The sequence below is a fragment of the Gracilinanus agilis genome, chromosome 3 (genome assembly GCF_016433145.1).
Source record: "Gracilinanus agilis isolate LMUSP501 chromosome 3, AgileGrace, whole genome shotgun sequence".
Taxonomy (NCBI): Eukaryota; Metazoa; Chordata; class Mammalia; order Didelphimorphia; family Didelphidae; genus Gracilinanus; species Gracilinanus agilis.
Window position 1 is genome coordinate 217004838 of NC_058132.1, and position 20266 is coordinate 217025103.

Here is a 20266-nt window from a genome sequence, read left to right on the forward strand (position 1 = left end):
GGCTGCCTTGGGGCAAAGGGACACAGAGGCTGCAAGGGCTCATCTGTATGATCTAGAGGAGAGTTCTTGGATAATGCAAAATTCCTAGCCCAATACTTGAAAATGCAATGATGTAACTGACCAACAATTAGGAATCTTGTGGTCTTAAGTGGTGAGAGATACTGGGGGTTTCTGCTTGCGAATTGCTAAGATCAAGAGTCCTAAAATGATCTAATCAGAAAAGGGGAATTTCCTCAGAAGCATCATAATAGAATCTAACCTTTTCATGAGTGATAGAATATTTCTTGGGTTGCACTAGTCTTGGATAATGTTGTGAATGAGGTTCAAAGTTCAAAATATGAGTATCTGGCCTTCTATTGAGAGAAGAACTTAAGAATAGCACATATGGCCCCTAGAATAGAAAGAAGTAAAGCCAGGATACGGGAATGTGAAGGTTTTGTATAATTGTGATATTCAGACTGTGCAGGTCTGATAGGAAAGGGATTGTCTGTCCATTAGTTCCAGGTGCATTTCCTTTCCAGGGTGAGGCGAAGTCCTTAGAGTAGAAAAATAAGGCTGGATGTCTGTATAAGTTTTTGGTGGGGGGTAAAAACGGAATGCACCAGAATACTGGAGTGTTTTTTTGTCCAACAATTTGATGAATTTCATTGGAAGGGTAATCCAAAGCAGAGGCACTGCTATTAGTCTGAGGGGCCCTGTAGACATCCCTAAGGTAAGTGGAACTCACAGAATATAAGGGGGGCTGCTCCACTAGCAACATCAAATTAATTTTCCTTTTTGTGGATCAGGAGAACTTTAAGACTGTGGTGGAAAGTAAGAATCAATGGAAAAGGAGATTCATATTGATGTTTTTGTACTTTCCAGGGAAAAGAATTATATTTGATATCTGTACCTACTAAGTGCATTTGCTATATTGAGTACTAGTAAAGCTATTTGCCCTTATGGAAATAAAGACATGTTCTATATTCTGAAATGTCCCAAAAGCTTGAGGAGAAGGACTACAAAGCAAAAAAAAGGTAGGAATATTTTTGATCTATTAAAAATACATGAAACTGAAAAACATCATATCAGACATTTCTGTTTTTCATCCTTTTACCTTTGAAAGCTCAAAACCCAGAAATTATTCTGTGATCTTTCTTTCTCTTTTGTTCTGTAAATACATTTTAGTCATCAATTTAAATCATTTTTCTACTAAAATGCCCAAGTTGACCTTTCACCATCTGAACACTCTCTACTTTAATCCAGGTCTCAATTAATCTCATGATAAGATAATTCAATAGTTTCCCTACCTATAGTCTTTTCCATTTCTCTCCAGCCTACACAATAGTATCAGATTTAATTTCAGTGAATCTGTGATCTCAGTGGCACTGATATCCCATCCAAAGCTTTATATCACAACACATTCACACCTTTTTATCCTGTGATTCTTTTTTTTTAAATAAACTCTTATCATCCGCCTCAGAATCAAAACTGTGTATTGGTTCCAAGGCAGAAGAGTGGTAAGGGCTTGGCAATGTGGATTAAGTGATTTGCCCAGGGTCACAAAGCTAGAAGTATCTGAGGCCAGATTTAAACCCAGGACCTTCTTTCTCTAGGCCTGGCTCTTAATCCACTGAGCCACCTAGCTGCCCCCATCCTGTGTGATTCTTATCTGTGTTTGGGCATACATTCTCCTTATAGAATACCAACATGTTAGAATCTCTTCTGTAGATTTTAAAATATTCTGTTGGTACCAGTGGGTCCTTGGACTATCCATTTGCTATCTTCTTCTTCCTCAGTGTATAATCAGCCTACTTCCTCTTCTGTTTATACATTATTTGGATAACTTTTATGCCACTTATAGTACCCAGCTATTATTGTGCTCAATGGAACACAGCACAGTAGAATTGCAGAGTTTGAGTTCTGGAAGAAATTTCAAAGGCCGTCTAGTCCAATCCATACATGAATAGAATTCCCAATATAACAAAACTGACAAGAGGTAGGTCATCTGACCTCTGTTCAAAAAACCTTTAAGATGGGGGAGCTTATGGGGCAGCTGGGTAGCTCAGTGGATTGAGAGCCAGGCCTAGAGATGGGAGGTCCTAGGTTCAAATCTGACCTCAGACACTTCCCAGCTCTGTGACCCTGGGCAAGTCACTTGACCCCCATTGCCTACCCGTACCACTCTTCCAACTATAAGTCAATACACAGAAGTTAAGGGTTTAAAAAAAAAAAGTGTTAAAAAAAATAAAAAAAAAAAGATGGGGGAGCTTAACATTTCTCTTTTATTCAAATTCAATTTTATTTTCTATTTTGAATTTTCTCCCCCTCCCAATTCCTTCCTTCCCTACCCATGGAGAAGGCAAGAAAAATAAAACACATTAGATAGATAGATAGATAGATAGATAGATAGATAGATAGATAGATAGACAGACAGTCCAGCACAACAAATTCCTATATTAGTTATGTTCAAAAAGAAAGAAAATAAAATATGCTTCAATTGTCACCCTGAATCTATCGGTTTTCTGTCTTGAGGAAGATAGCATTGAGTTCTTTGAAACTATAGTAGGGTACTGTGTTAAAATATTTCCTAAAGCTTTCAAAGTTGTTTATCTTTATAATATTGTTGTTATTGTATGAATGATTCTCTTAGTTCTATTCATTTTAATCAGTTTACATAAGTCTTCCCAGACTCTTCTGACATCATTCCTCTTCATAATCTTTTATAGTACAAAAGCATTTCATCATTTTCACATATAATTTTTTTGGTTACTTTCCAATTGATGGGTACCCTTTTGGTTTCTAATTCCTTGGCACCACAAAAAGGTCTGTTATAAATATTTTTCTATATATGAATCTTTTCTTTTTTGGTGCAATTTTGGGGCACAGAAATAGCAGTGGAATTACTAGGTACCTAGTATCAAATTGTCTTGATGACTATGATTTGTTTTTGTAGTATAGCTTAAGATCTGATACTGCTAGGCCTCCTTCCCACTTTTTTCACTAATTTTTTGATATTCTTGACCTTTTAATCCTCTAGATGAATTCTGTGACTATTTTTTAATAACTATAAAAAGTAATACCTTGATAGTTTGATTGGTGTAGCACTGAATAAGTAAATTAATTTGGGTAGTATTGTCATTTTTATTCTATTGGCTCAGTCTACTTATGAGCAAATGTATATCTCTCCAATCATTTAGGTCTATCTTTATTTGTGTAAAGAGTATTTTGTAATTATGTTTATAGAGTTCCTGTGTGTGTATTGGCAGGTAGACTAGACTCCCAAGTATTTTATACTGTCTGTTGTCATTTTAAATGAAACTTCTCTTTCTGTTACTTCCTACTGAATAATGTTGGTAACATACAGAAGTGATCATGATTTGAGTTAGAATAGCAATGCATTCTACTTCTGGACATGAGTAATGGGATGATTTTCTGGCAAGATGAATTTGACCTCTTTGCAACTTCTTCCTATTTTTCCTTCCTTCTAGAGCCACATAGAACAAATCCAGGGGGACAGTGATGGCCACAGGTGCAATTATCTTTACTATTAATTGCTATTAAAATTTTTTAAAATTAATTTCCAGGGGGCGCTAAGTAATATTTTTTCTGGAAAGGGGGCGGTAGGCCAAAAAAGTTTGGAAACCACTGTTTTAGATCATGTATTTCCTTTTCCCAATTGTCTTCAGCCTCTGTTGATTGTTTTCTGAGTTCTTGAGTTATTTGGATTTTTAGTTCTTGAGTTAATTGAATTTTAAGTTCTTCCAAAGCCTGTGTCCATTTCACTGCATTTTCTATGTTTTTTCTTTGTGTTTCTTTATCTTCTTCTGATCCATTTGCTCTTTGTTCAAATTTCTGGATAAAAGCTGTGGATTGTGGTTTCTTTTTTGTTTACTCATGCTTTTTTCCTTCTTTCTCCCCTGTAATAAGCTATAATCTTGATCCTCTGATCATATTTTGGGGTTTGGGCTATTCAGCCCTGGGAGGGCTTCTTCTCTGTTTTGTTGATTAATTAGGTTAGTGGGACCTGAGGCCAGATTTTCCCCAGCTGGTGGTAAAAGCTAAAGAAGTAAATTCAGCTACTTTCCTTGTAGTCTGTGGGGGAGGGTTGTTGGAGCTTTCCTTCTTGTCTGCTGTGCTGATAGGATTAAGCCAGGTGAGGTTGATCTGCACAAACTCCAAGTGCCCTGAGGTCATATTTTCCCCAGCTATTGGTAAAAGCTAAAGAGATGAATTTGGCTACTTTCCTGGTTGACAGAAACAGAGACAGAGAGAAACATCAAGACGGGGGAGGGGGGTGGGGGTGGGGAACAGAGCACTCTAGAAGTTGTCTAGATTTGAAATCCCCCATTAGGACCATATCATGCCTTTATGCCAAGTTTGGGAAGTTTTTCAAAGTGAATTTATTTCTTCTTTCTATAGAAATAATCGAATAACAAGATTACTTTTATTTTTCCTTTCTTTGACTTTAACCTAAAGGCATTCCATTAAGCCTTTCTCCTCTGGTTCCTTGGTTTCTTCACTTGAGAATACTTTCTTACTATATAATGTTACCATTTCTCCTTTACTTGTCCTTTTTCTCTTGAATTTTGAATATGATGTAGCTATCCAAAGCATAGTTATCATAAGTTTCATCCCACCAAGTTTCAATGATATTTATGAGGTTAAATTTACTAGCACTTCTAGTCCTTCTTTGTGTTTCCTAAACTTTAGGTATCTTCGTGCAGATATTGGAAGTCACTGGCTTTATTAATGGTCATTCTTGGGGATTTTGTCTCCTCTGAACTTTTGGTATTTCAACTGCATTTCTTCCTCCTTCCTTGGAGCTACTTTATGGTATGTAGTTTGGGAGATATATGTAAGCAATCTTGTCTTTTTCCCCTACCCTTTTTAGTTTAAAGCCCTTTTGCTTGGATTTGCAAGACACCTAGCAAATATAATCTTACCAGTCCTTGTTAGGTATATGTTATCTCTGGTCAGGAACCTGTTATTTTTATATTTTCAGCCACAGTCCATAAGTCCAAATTCTTTTCTGAAATATCGCCTTCTTAGACAGCTGTTCACTTCCCAAATTATTTTTTCTTTTCTGTATCCCCTCCAACAGTGAGGAAAACACAACCCTGTGCCCATGAATTCTTTAATTTCTTCCTCAAGATTTCATCATTGGAAAAGCACTGGACTGAGTGGCAGGATAATATCTGCAGCTAATATGAGCATTATTATGTCATGTCTAGTTATGTCCACCATGAGAATATCCATTGCACTTTGGGCCTCTCAGAATGTTGATTCTTGGGAAAATGTGGTGGTCCATGATTTGAAACCATATAGCATTGCCAGAATCTCTAAGCAATTTTCCAAGTACAATCCAACCCATCTGCTTCCTCCTGTTGAATTCTTGGCCTAGCTCATATGTAATTCATGCCCAAGATACACACACAAGAGCTGGACTAACTCAAAGGGCTACTATCTAGTTGCATGTCATAATCCAGATGTTCAACATTTTTTATTTTGTGGATTGGAAGGCTAATTTATTTTTAGTTGCTCTGGATCTAATTGAGGACTATTATAATAATCTTGGGATTAATGCATTTAGTGCAACAGTAAATAGAAGCATTTACTTTACTTTGACTTCTTTCATCACTTTACTACTTTTTGAAGCCAGTCCTTTAGAATGAATCTTTAGTAATTTTCCTTTTCAAGGATTCCTTTTGATTAACTACAATCAATTTACCAGAATTTACTATATTAGGTACTGATGGTCTGCTTTGATTTGTTGCACATATTAGTGTTTGCTAAATGTTGGTCTAATTAACTGGATTAGAAAGGTAATTTCATATACATAAACAGAAAATCTTTTTATCACACTTGATAACCAATGTAATAGGAAATATTTTTGCACACTGGTAGTTATTTATTCAAGGCATTAGGCAGATCACTTGTTTTCTTTAGTGTAGTGCCTATTGCCATCTTATGAAGAACAAAGAGTCTGTTTAACCACATCTGGCTGCTTAGAAAAGGAGACTAGAATACTGAAGAGATGGGGAGCAGAAGAAACCATTAGTCTCAGAACTTTTTAAGGGATTCATGGAGAGAGAGAGAGGAGAGAAGAGGAGGGAGAGGAAGGGAGAGGAAGAGAGCGGGGCGGGAGAGACTAGCTTTTCATAACCTCCCATCTTACCTCATTTATCTCCCGGTGTGCAGCTTTCCTGGCAGTGTCTCTCTCAGACTGAAACTGTTTTTTCAAAGAATCTATACGTTCAGCATTCATCTCAGCTTGCATTTTGGATTCCTCAGCTACCTGGTCCCTATTTATTTTGAGGGGAGGAAGGATTATGAATCATCTTTAGAAATGTATCTTAGTTAAGTTTATTAAAGGAAAACTCATACAATAGTGAACAATACCTATTCCCAGAAGGATTATGGGAATAGAATCCCTACTCTAAAACAAATATAGAATTCAAAGAATTAGAAGGGAGCTCAGACATTGTTTATCCCATCCCACTAAGGAATCCCCCCAAAATTGCCGTGCAGTCTCTACCCTAATGTCTAAGAGTGATTTTAATACTTTCTGAGGCAGTTCCTTCTACTTGATAGCTCTTCAGTTGTTAGGAATTTTGTCCTTACATTAAAATCTGATTCTCTGACACTTCTACTCAATCTGGTTCTGCCCTTTGGGTCCAAGAAGAACACATCTAATTCCTCTTCCAAATGATAGAACTTCTAACATGAAGCCATTAACGGCAAGAATACTGGAAGATAGGAGGGAGCTAGATTATGAAGGGCATTAAATGACAAACAAAGCATTTTGTACTTGATCCTGAAGGCCATAAGCAGCCATTTGAGTCTATTGAGTGGAGTGTGTGTGACATGATCAGACCTGCACTTTAGGAAAATAATTTAGTGGCTGAATAGAGGAAAGACTGGAGTGGGGAAAAGGCTTGATCGATTAGCATCCTCTTGCAGAAATTAAGGCATGAGTTGATGAGAGCCTTTCTGGAGTAGTGGCAGTGTCAGAGGAGAGAAAGGATGTATTCAGGAGATGTCATGAAGTGAAATCAACAGGCCTTGGCTGCAGATTGGACATAGGGTTTAAAAGATGGTGAAGGGGTTGAGAATGACAATTAGCCTGGGAGCCCCAGGGCCAGGGTAAATAGTGTTACCCTCTATAGCAGTGATTCCCAAAGTGGGTGCCACCGCCCCCTGGTGGGTACTGCAGCAGTCCAGGAGAGTGGTGATGGCCACAGGTGCATTTATCTTTCCTACTAATTGCTATTAAAATAAAAAAAAATAATTTCCAAGGGGCGCTAAGTAATATTTTTTTCCGGAAAGGGGGTGGTAGGCCAAAAAAGTTTGGGAACCACTGCTCTATAGTAACAAGGAAGGTCGGGGGCAGGGGTCAAATTTAGGGGGAAAAGATAATGAGTTCTGTTTTGGACATATTGAGTTTAAAATGTCTCCTAGATATCCAATTAAAAGGCAATTGGAAATGCAAGACTGGTGGCCAACAGATAGTTTGAGAAAAGATGGGTAGATCTGAGATCTGGTAGCTGATGAGATTCCCAAGTGAAGTACTACAAAGAGAGAAGCAAAGAGGATTGCAGATAGTCCTGGGAATACCTATTAGCTAAAGGAGATGTGAATTTCAGCTTTTTCTTATAAATGTTCCCCACAAATGTCCTTTATTAACACATTTTGCCTTTCAGAGTTCTTTCCTCTCATCCCCATGGCTATGATCAAGGATGTGACCTCCAAATATTGCTTCTCTTTGCATTTTCTTCTTATATTTTCCTCTTCCCTTTTGTCTCAACCTCTGTCTCTACTTCTCTCCTTAGCAGGGCAAATTTAAGTAGATAACTGCCCTAAATAATAATTCCTGAAATTCTACATCATACCTTAGATCAGAGATTCTTAGAATTTGGCATGGAACTCCAAGATCACCTAGTTCAATTGATATTTGAAGAAGATGAATCCTCTCTACAGTGTTCATAAGAAGTGTCCATCCAGACTTTGAAGACCTCAAGCAAAGATGAGTTCACTAGTTCCAAAGGCCTTCGTTCTACTTCTTTTATTTTACAGTTTTCTCTTGCATCACACATAAATTGGTTTTGCTGCAACTTCTAATCATTATTTTTACTTTTGCCTTCTGGGAGCAAAAGGGACTCAATAATTTTAACTGTTTATACTCCTATATGGGAAGATGCTACATATAACTCCTATGAACTGTATTATTATTATGGCAGTTAGAAGGATCTAGTAGACAAATCACAAGTATAAGTTAATTATATTGGTATGATCTCAAAAAGAAAAGAAGAGGTGAGAAAGAGGAATGTGCTGGGATAAGGGGGAAGAGAAAAAAAGAATGAGGAAAATTATTTCACATAAAAGAGGCATGCAAGGAAGAGTTTTTACAGTGGAGGAAAAGATGGTGGGTGGTGAGCAGCACTTGAACTTCACTCTCAATGAAATGGCTCAAAGAGAGAAGTGTATCTATATGGTTAGATGTCTCCATTCAGTGTGATGTATAATAGAATAGGGACTCTTGTAAATTGTCTTTTGCCAATAAAATGTCATAAGTGGTATATATATATATATATATATATGTACATATATATATTCAATTAGGTATCAAAAGCTGTTTTACCCAATAGGGAAGGAGGAAGAGAAGAGAATGGGGAGAAAGTGGGTAGGTGAAGGGAGGCAGGGTTAGAGGCATAATGGATTTTAGAAGAGGAACAGAGTAAAAAGAGAGAGAAGGCTAAACAGAAAAAAGTAGGATGTACAGAAATACATAATTAGTAATCATAACAGTGAATATGAATGGGATGAACTCACTTATAAAACAGAAGTAGATAGCAGAATGAATTAGAAATCAGAATCCAATAACATATTGTTTACAAGAGACACTTGAAACAGAAAAACACATACACAGTTAAAATAAGGAGCTGGAGCAGCTCTATTATGCTTGAACTGAAATTGGAGTAGCAATCATGATATTAGACAAAGCAAAAGCAAAAATAGAACTGATCAAAAAAAGATAAGCAAGGAAACTATTTTTTTACTGAAAGGTATCATAGACAATGAAGTTACTTCAAAAATTTTATAGCAAGTTTCTCTAATAAAGACTTCATTTCTCAAATATATAGAGAACTGAGTCAAATTTATAAACATAAGAGAAATTCCCCAACTGATACTTGGTCAAAGGATATGAATAGACAGTTTTCAGTAGAAGAAATAAAAAAAAAATCTATAGTACCATGACAAAAATACTCTAAACCATTGCTGATTAGAGAAATGCAAATTAAAATAGTTCTGAAAAGGGGCAGCTGGGTATCTCAGTGGATTGAGAGCCAGGCCCGGAGATGGAAGGTCTTAGGTTCAAATCTGGCCTCAGATGCTTCTCAGCTGTGTGACCCTGGGCAAGTCACTTAACCCCCATTGCCTAGCCCTTACCCCTCTTCTGCCTTGGAGCCAATACACAGTATTGATTCCAAGATGGAAGGTAAGGGTTTAAACAAAACAAAACAAAACAAAACTCTGAGGTACCATCTCATACCTATCAGAAAGGACAAATGCTAGAGGGGATATAAGAAAAGGTACATTCATGAATTTCCAGTTAGAGTTATGACCTGTTTTAAACATTCCAGAAAACAATTTGGAACTATGCTTAAAGGATTATAAAATTGTGGCATATCCTTTGACCCAGCAATATCATTACTAGTTCTAAATAGATAAAAATAAATAAAAATAAAGTAGTAGAAGAAAGGCCCTTCAGTGATGGCAAACCTTTTATAGACCGAGTGCCCAAACTATAATCCTCATACCATAAGTGAGCCCCAGCCTTATCCCAGACAGAGGAGGGAGGAAGCACTCCTATTGTACTGGGCAGAGGGGAGAGCATGGGACAAGTGTCCTCAGGTGTGCATGGGGAGGGGGAGGAGAGCAGCCCCCTCCGGCACTCATGCCATAGGTTTGCCAACATGGCCCTATATGTACAAGAATATAACAACTCTTTTTGTGGTAGCAAAGATTAGGAAATTGAGGAGATGTCCATCAAATGGAGTATGGCTGAACAAGTTGTGGTATATGACTTTGATGGAATACTATTGTGCTGTAAGAAATGATGAACAGCATGATTCCAGAAAAACCTGAGATTTACACGAACTCATACAAAGTACAGTGAGAACCCAGAAAATAATTGTACTCAGTAATAGCAATATTTTAATGATCAACTGTAAAAGACTTAGCTATTCTGATCAATACAATGTTCCTAGATAATTTCAGAAGATTCATGATGAAAAATGCTAATCCACCACCTGAGAGAGAACTGATGAACTATGAATGCAAATCAAAGTGTAATTCTCTCATTTTTTTTGACGTGGCTAATATAGAGATATGTTTGGCATTATTTCACATGTATAATTAAATTATATTGTTTTCCTTCTCAATGGCTAGGGGAGGATTTGGGGGAGGGAAAGAATTTGGAATTCAAAAATTTTTTTAAAGCTTAAACAATGCATTTTTAAAGAACCCTATTATGTCTAGTATTTTTAACTGTGGCCTAGAAATCCAAAACTCATTCCGATATACCATTTTCTCAACCAATTATTTACTTTCTATATATGTCATACTTCATGTAACTATAGTGACAAAACCACTTACGACCCTAAAGCCTTCCATTTTTTTTGTCAAGGAATAAATAATCCATACTAATGTAGGTGGTACAGGGAAGCTAGGTTGTGCAGTGGACAGATTGCTGGGCCTAGAGTCCGGAAGATTCATCTGTGTTCAAATTTGGCCTCAGACACTAGCTGTGTGACCCTGTATAAGTTGCTTAATTCTATTTGCCTCAATTTCCTTATCTGTAAAATGTACTGGAAAAGGAAATGGTGAATCCACTCCAATATCTTTGGAGAAAACTCCAAATGGAATCACAAGGAGTCAGGTATGATTGCAAAACAACTGAAAAATGATGTTTAGATTTCTTCTAGTAGTATAATGACTACATGAACTATAAGTAGTTGCTGGATTATAACAATTTGCTCATTTAGGATGCTCTCCCTTACCTCCAAGCTACATACCACAGGAAAGAGTAATGGATTTAGTGTTAGAGGACCTCAGTTTGAATCTCAGTTCTGCAACTTTGTATTTTGGGCAAGTTACTTAAATTCTCTGGGCCACAATTTTTTCAACTATAGAATTGAGAGAATTAGACTAGCTTGAGCTTTCTTAACCTAGGATCCATGAACTTTCCATTTTTTTTTTAGCTTTGTTTACTTATTTTTGTATTCAGCTTCACCCTCCACTCACCACACCATAGAAACAAAATACATAATGTCTTTCATGTTTCCACTTCTTAGTTCATTTTCTAGAGATGAACATACACAAGTTATTCTTCAAATATTAAATATGTAGCTGTATATAACGTTCTCTTACTTTTACTTATTTCATTCTTCATTATCTCATGTAGTGATTTCCAAGTTTTAAAAAATGTGTTCATCATTTCTTATGGTACAGTAGTATCCTATCACAATCATATACCATGATAATAAAAATAATATACCATTTCCCAATTGATGGACATGTCCTTAATTTCCAGTTTTTTGCTACAAAGAGAGCTGCTATTAATATTTTGGAATATGTAGTTTCTTTTCCTTTTTCCCTCATTTCCTTGGGAAATAGACCCAGCAAAAATATATATCAGTTTTATAGCTTTCTGGGTATAATTCTAAATTGCTCTACAAAATGTTTGGATCAGTTTATAGTTCCACCAACAGTGTATTAGTGTCCCCACTTTTCCACATCCACTCCAACACCTGTCATTTTAGCCAATCTGAAGGGTGTGAGATGGTACTTCATAATTGTTTTGGTTTGTAGTTCCCTAATCAGTAGTGATTTAGAGCATTTTTTCACATACCTATATATCTTTAATTTCTTCATCCAAAACTGTCTGTTCACCATTAACTTTTTCTTTAAAACAGTTAAGTGTATTTTAGCCCAACTGTTTTCTTTTATAATCCTATGTATTTTATTTCATGCATTTGAAAATGTGATCCTGTGATGTCTCTAGACCTAACCTAACAGTCAAAGGGACATATTACATAAAAAGGCTAGAAACACCGGGACTAGATGGTATCTAACATTTGTTTCATTTCTGAATATATAGTCCTGGGATTAAAAAAAAAAGGTGCCTTAGCATGTGAGTCATTAAACCATCATTATTAAGCTGTGGATAGTGGATAGAGTACTGACTGTGCTTAGAGTCAGGAAGACCTCAGCTCTAATTCTGCCCTAGTCATTGACCCTGAACATATCACTTAATTGTACAGTTTTCTCAGGTCTAATTTTCCTTAGGATAAGTATGCTTTTTAGAGTTGTTCCAATGATCAAATGAGATAATGTATACAAAGCACTTTATAAACCTTTCCTCTGGATATTGTATTGGATACTCTTTTTCCTAATGAGGAAATACCTGAATTCCTTGCAGGTAATGAATATGATTCTCAGAAAAAAACAGATTCTCTCTCAAAAGGCAAAGTCTCATACCTACTACTTAGCTCCACGTGAGTGTTCCTTTTCTACTGTTCTTCTCTATCATATTTTTCTAACTTTCTACCTTGAGACACAATATGATCCCTTCAAGATCAAGAACCTTTTGGTTTTGTGTTTCATTCTAACATCTTCACCATAAAAGGTTCTTCATAAATATTTCTTGAACCAAGGTGTTCTTCCCATTTTTTTTCCAAAGAAAACTCAAGGAAGTGTGATATGTTCAAATCCTTTCACTTTTTTTTTTAGACAGTCTTAAATTGAGAATTTTCCTGGGATAACTGGTTAATCTTTAGGAGCCTCAGTTTCCTCATCTATAAAATGAATATAATAACATTTGTAATTTCTAATGAAGGAGGCTATTGTGAAGATCCAATGAAAATATTTATGTAAATTATCTCATAAGCCTAAAAACATCACATATATGTAAATTATCATCATTCTCTTTAATCTCATCCTATTTTATTATGTTCAGAAAGAAATTATCCTGGGACAAACCACTATCTTGTTATTCTTCTCTTATATTTAGGGTTTTAAGGAATACTATACAGTTGAATAAATTAACTGCTTTTTATAGTTGATTAAAATATTAGGATGTAAGCTCATCCTCTATAGGGTCAATGAAAACAGCCCAATATAACTATAGTAGCATGACAACAAAAACAATATGTACTTTGTTCTGATCCCATAAGATTCTGTTTTCACCTGCAAGGTCTCTATATTTTGATAGCTTTTCATTATACTTATCTTGGATATTGAGTATTTAGAATTTCAATATAAATTTAAAATGCTGTTTTTAACATTTTGTTGATTAATTTTACATCTAGACAATTACAATAGAAAGTTCCATCTGTGATAATGGTTTGTTTTCAGTACAGTTTATTTATTCTCAAAGATATTTTTAGGTGTCTAATTTTAGTATGGAGATCTGTAGTCTGTCAGCCTGTGAAATATAATGAATTTCAATGTAGAAATCTAGTTACCAGGTCATATTTTGTGAGTCATTTGGTAAGGGCTAAGTTTTTGCTGCTAGGGTCACATGTTGTGAAGTTTCTACAATTTCCTTCCACATTCTATACATTGATTGCTAACTCCAAAGTCCTTAAAAGTTATCCTTCGTTAATTTCTGGTAGTTATAATTTAGGTCTGAATTGCCATCATAAACCTCCATTTCCAAAAACAAATCTGCATGACTCAGCCATTTGTTAGATGACTTCCGGGTGAAATATTGTTGGATGAGTTTCTGTGGCAACTGTTTCCCATGGAAAGAGGGGTCTTTTGATGCCATTCTTAGATCAAAACTATTTCATAGCCTCCCTCTAGAGGTAAACCACTTATATTAGACACATCCAATGGCATGTCATTAGCCTTTGCTTTTGTTCAGTGATATCTCTTTGTTCCAAAGCTATTTCTTTAGGTTTTAGGCTTTTTTATCCTGTGATCTAAGAAAGTCTATCAGTCTTCATCCTCGTTTTTGTTGTAGTTGATAAAGTTAATCTATAGGCAACCTAGGACAGTATTGGTGAAGTATTGGCATGCGTGCCAAGCCAGACTCAGGGAGTTGCTCCTCTCCCCCTCTTCCTAGTGCCTGAGGACATTTATTCATGCCCCACCCCTCTGTCCAGCTGCCCATAAGGAGCACTTCTTCCCTTTGCTTTTGGGTTTAATGCAGGGGGCTCACAGGCGGCTTGAAGTTGAAGTTTGGACATGCAAACTTGAAAACCTTCGCCAATGCTGTCCTAGGATAATGGTTGTGTCTTCCTCATCGTTATTATTATGAGTTTTTATTAGAATACTTTCCAAATTTGTTATGGTCTAGTGCACAAGCTAAAAGTTAACATTAAGATCAGTATTGCATGGATGTCAATTGCTTTAAGTGTTCTTCCCATTCAGTTTGGATTTTAGGGCACCAGTAAGCCTCAATGTGCTTAGTCATAGCCTTCTTTTTGCTATATTATGTTTTGCTCTATTATTGTCTTATTCTCATATTTTCCAACCGGTTTTCAATAGAAATAGATCTGAGACAAATTATTCTTGTTCTTTTTTATGAAATGTTCTACAGGATATTGTACCAGTGGAATTTTATCATCATTACTAATACTTTCTTTTCCTTAATAACTTAGAAAATGGAGAGGTATTCCTTGAACTCTTTCACCTTTTCCTGGGGCTTAAGGGGAGCATTCTTTATTTTATGCACACAAAAGCAGTTATTTGACACTGACAGAAACATTAATCAAGAAGCGTTTATTAAATACCTACTATATGGTAGGCATTGTCTTAAGAGTTGAGGATACAAATACAAAAAATGAAATAACCCCTACTCTCAAGGAGCATATGAGGGAGAATACAAGTGTATTTCTTATGTATATATAGGAGAAACACAAGGTAGGAGATAGTTAAGGGGTGAAGGTACCAGAAACTGAAGCAATCAGGCAAGGCTTCAATTAGAAGAGGGTGCTTAAAATCTGCCTCAAAGGAAGTGAAAGCTTCTGAGGCAGAGGTGGACAGGGAGTTTATTACAGGCATGGGTGATCACCAGTACAAGGCAACTGGGATGGAATGCTGTTACAAGGAACATCTCACACTCTTTGTAGATCAACACAAAATATCAATTGTCCTCTGTACTTTCTGGAAGGGACACCCCCTGCCTTCTATCATTTTGTCTTGCTAGGTCTCATGACCAGCCCTCCTGGAAAATGTGGCAAACTGACTGTAGGTCTTTCTGGAGACTCCTGGGGCTTTTAATTTTTTAAGTAGCGTTTCCATTTTCTTTTTCTAACTTGCTTGACTTCCTTTGATGGGTAATTAGGACTTCATCCAAAAACCCCAGTGCAAATTAGGTAAGCATACTGATTAAAGCTGTAGACTTGTTAAGAGTTCTCCAGGAGAATCCAAATATCAGTTTGGTGCCTCTTCTTACTTCAATTTTCTCCCACTGATCAGATTTTAGAAGCCTCTTCCTCTGTAGCTGTTCCTTCGATTCCTAAGGTCTATGACTTTGAACCCTGTTAAAATGCAAACACCCCCAGTAGGGGTAATACCTTAATCCCGGAGTTCTTGATCTTCTGTGTCAAGAACTGGACTCCTTTTTAGCAGCCTGGTAAAGCCTCCAGTTCCTTTCTCAAAATGATCATTTTAAATGCATAGAATATATTGGACAGTTATCAAAATATTTATAAACAAGTTCAAGCTGATGCAGAATGAAATAAGTAGGACTGGGAGAACCTTGTCCACAGTAACAGCAATACTGGATGATGATTATCTGTGAAAACTTGGCTCCTCTCAGCAATGCAATGTTCTGGGACAATCCTGAAAGACTTATGATGGAGAATATATCCAATGCCAGATAAAGAACTGTGGAGTTATCTTTCAACATCAGTGTATTTTTTGGTTTTATTTGGGTGTTTTGGTTATGTATGAGTGTGCCCTTACAACAATGACCAATATGGAAGTGTGTTTTGCATGACAACAAAAAATGAAAGAAAAAAAAAAACAAGTTCCAGGACCCCGGGTTAAGAACCTCCACCCTAATTTATTGGCTTTCAATTTGAGTACTCAAAACGAGTTTTACACAATACTAGGTATCTGAAAGCTCTCCAGAAAAGTGGGGAGTATTAAAGAAATACAAATACAAAAAAAAAAAAAAGAAATAATAAGCACCAAAGAAAAAATTTACTTTTTAATAAATTTTCATAATTGCTCAGCTAGTTATGTTCATTTTTCATAAGCACAAATTGAAATACTCTTATATTCCTATTTTTTAGGGAAATTTTATAGTTGGCCTCCATCATTCATAGATCTCCCCCTCATTACTATACCATTTCTTCTCTTGTCCTACCCATCGTTTCTAGATTGAATTTTCCTAATTCTACCCCAGTCCTAACCTTATGACTACCAATACAGATCTGGCTGAAAACTTCCCATCTACTACTGAAAGAATGAACTACAATATATGATAACTGTTAACAAATTACCACAGATTACAAAAATTTGAAAATATGATCAAATGCCTAAAACAGTATACCACAAGTTTGCTACTCTCCATAACATTAGAAGACAAATCTTTGTCCTATAAACACAAACACTAAAATGTCCTTGATAATTCAACAAATACATTGTAGTGACATCAGAGAATCACCACAGATGAAACTATGGTCCCTAATTACCTTGTTTATGACAATGACTTATAAAAATCTACAAACAATATTTTAAAAGCTGTCACTATACTGAATACTCATAAATTCTAGGCTATTTGGAATGAAACAATTTTAAAATATAGGGTCCTCACAAAAGAAATCTAGCCTACGTGGGAACAGGATGAACCTTCAACTCCAGTCTCATACATTTACAAGTGACTTTGGGGAAGTCCTCTGATCTCTGCTTGCCTTGGTTTTCTTATCTGTAAAATGGGGATGATAATAAAAGCATTTACTTCCCAGAGTTTTTGTGAGGATAAAATGAGATAATATTTGTAAAATGCTTTGCAAGCCTTAAAGTCTGAATGCATTTTATTAATTATTATTTTATTGCAAAGTGTGCTGTTGGAGTTGCCTCAGGGATACTTTGAATGAACCTGGAAAAGGAGAGCTATTTATTAGGTAAAGAAAAATCACTTTATCCACCTGCATAATATTAAATTAAAAATATCATCTGCCAAATAGTAAACATAACACAACAAGAGTAGGATAGCAACTTGTCCCAGGTCAATTTTTAATTGAATTCTATATTAGATAAGAAGAGTGAAAAAAATAGTGATTATGATCCATGCAGGATTGGTGAATCCACCAGAACAAGATCTAGGGGAATGTCTACCAGCAATATAGGTAAATGGTAAGCTAACCGTTATTCAGGAGATACATGCTAAGGAACTGCCCGAGACACAGAACTTGTCAGGTCACATAGTAAGAGTCAAAAATGGGATTTTGAACCTATATCCTTCCTTATAATAATCCAAGTACCAAATAAAAGTTATTATCAATGGAATTATTACTATTTTATTATTACCAGCATTTTCTAGAAGGAGAAAAGTTAAATAGAATTACGTAGTTTTTATTTATGTAAAGGAGTTTAACCTATGACCAGACAGGCCCAAACTCCTTAAAATATGTAAATATTAAAAAATAAATACAGGGTAATTTTTTGGATGAAAAGCCATAAAAAGATCATGAAAGTCTCTATGTAGAAGGTGGCACTTGAGGGGGCCATTAGGTGGCTCAGTGGATTGAGAAGGGAGGGAGATGGGCAATCCCGAGTTCAAATCTGACCTCAGACACTTTCTAGCTGTGACCCTGGGCAAGTCACTTAACCGCCACTGCTTAGCCCAGTGATGGGCAACCTTTTGAGCTTGGTGTGTCAAAATTCGCCAAAAAACCGAGCACAACTAGAGTAGTGTGTCACTTCGAGAAAAACACCATAATTTTGTGATATTTATAGTTTAAATAACAAAAATGTATAATTATAACATATAACTATTTAATAAACCAAAATAGGTAAATTAATATAGGTAGAATTATCATCTATAGTGCATAGAGTGTCTACACTATACTACAACAAATGTTTCATCCTTGCCATGCGGCCCTACACTTTTCTGTATGCAGCTGCGTGCGGCCACATGTCATCGAAAATGGCTGGCACGCGTGTCATAGGTTTGCCATCACTGGCCTAGCCCTTACTGTTCTTCTGCCTTAGAACCAATGCATAGTGTTGATTCTAAGACAGAAAATGAGGGTTAAAAAAAAAGGTGGCACTTGAATTGAGCCTTGAAAGGAACTCTGAGTTCTAAGAAGTGGAAATGCAAAGTGCAATTGATTCTCATCATTTGTGGCACTTATGTTCTATCATGTTGCCATGAACACTGAATGAGTGAATACTGAGTCACTATTAACAGGGAAATATAGGGTTAGGTTCCCGTGAGCCTCTGTTCTCAACATTTACTTTAGCACTTTCTTTAGTGGCTGTGAATTTCCTCTTCCCTTTTCTGAATGCCCCATATTTTGGATTCATTAACACTGACCTCACAGTCAGCACTTTAACTCATGTCTGAATAAAAGCTATCTAACACGTATTTTCTCCGTAAGGCACATCACCATCTTCTTGTCCTTTGGCACACTAGATTGCACTTCAATACTATGCTTGGGGCCATTTAAAATAGTGAAATCACCCCCCAAAAAATAAGCATAAAAATATAAAAACAGTGGCACTAAATAGACTGCGAAAAGGACACTTGTTTGCAGAATGAAAGTCAGAACAAAAAAGTAGTGCATTGCCTTCCTTGACCTCAGTTGGGAATGTGCACAATTGATAACTCAAAGTTTTTGATAGAGGTGGACCACAGGAAGTGATGAAAGACACTATCTCTTTAGGTAAGTTAGTGAACTTCCTGTGGGGGGAGTTGCCGTCTTGAACTTGGAGCAGAAGCATCTCCTGAGACCACAGACAGCTTACACTCTATATTGTCACGTGGGTAAGTTAGGATGACTTCCTTGGCCTAGCTGGGCCAATTCTAAACTCTGCCTATCTGGCTGTTGGGCCTTGTGGCTTACAGCTTCATTTATTAAGCTTTATAACCTTCTTCTCTCTCTGTCCAGGCCTTTGGCCTGGACTAGCCTCTCCCTTTCTCTTTATTCCTACTTTTTACCTACCAGATTGTAAATAAACTCCTCAACCCGATGATGACTTGGGTCTAATTTAATTACGGAATCAACCTGAATTGTTGATTCCTGGCGGCCACACATTCTAATATATATCTATAAATACTTAAATTTTCCTTTTTACAGTATGTCTAGGAAAGATGTGCGAGGGTGTTGATTTTGGGGTTACAAATAAATTTTAGCAAGCAGATGAATTTGAAAATATAGACTATGTGAACAATGAAGACTGTACATTCTAGGTATAGATAGACAGCCAATGCAAAAACATGGAGACAAGAGATGAAATATTGTGTATAAGGCCTATTCACAGAATGCACAAAGGAGATTAATAACAAAATAAGACTTGAGAGGCATGTTGGAACCAGATTTTCAAGAGTATTAAATATTGAATAGAGAAGTTTATATTTGACCCCTGAAGGAGCAAGGAGCTATTGGAGTTTATTGAGTATGAGAAATGCTTGTGTTCTAAAAATATCACTATATGGATACTATGTAGAGCAGGGGTCAGCAACCTTTTTGGCCATGAGAGCTATAAACGCCACATTTTTAAAATGTAATTTCGTGAGAGCCGTACAGAGCCGTACAGTGCGTGCTCCTGTAACAGTGCATGCTCCTGTAACAGCGCCTGAAAAAAAATTGACTTTATGGCTCCTGCAGAAAGAGCCATATCTGGCCCTCCAAAGAGCCAGATATGGCTCGAGAGCCATATGTTGCAGACCCCTGATGTAGAGGATGGACTGGAATGGGAAGAGAGGTGAGGCAGAAAGACCAATGAAGAAGCTACTCAGATAGCCTTGAAGAGGTAATACAACTCTGAACTACAATGGTGGACATATAAATTGGTCAATTAATATTGTCTTTTGTACTTGAAAAGGACCAAAATTACATCACTGATATCTTTTGACTCATTCAAAAAGATGCTTTGTGCTTTGCAAAATTTAAAGTGTTATATAAAAATAGTTATTATTATTGTTGACCTCTGTGTCTTGCCTATCAAGTGAATGGTTTCTAATGTATCTCCCGGTCACTATATTGTACAACTATATCTAATAATAGTGGTCTTAAATAGTTTTTTAATAGGTTGAAAAAGC

At 36.4% G+C, this 20266-nt stretch overlaps 1 protein-coding gene across 1 annotated transcript in view; it reads right to left on the reverse strand.

The window, feature by feature from the left end:
* The window catches only part of CCDC150 (coiled-coil domain containing 150), a 43712-nt gene that overhangs the window by 15009 nt on the left and 8437 nt on the right, over positions 1–20266 (reverse strand). The window contains exon 6 of the mRNA XM_044666438.1: positions 6158–6284. Within this exon, the coding sequence (XP_044522373.1) occupies positions 6158–6284 (127 nt within the window). The remainder of the gene's footprint in view (positions 1–6157; positions 6285–20266) is intronic.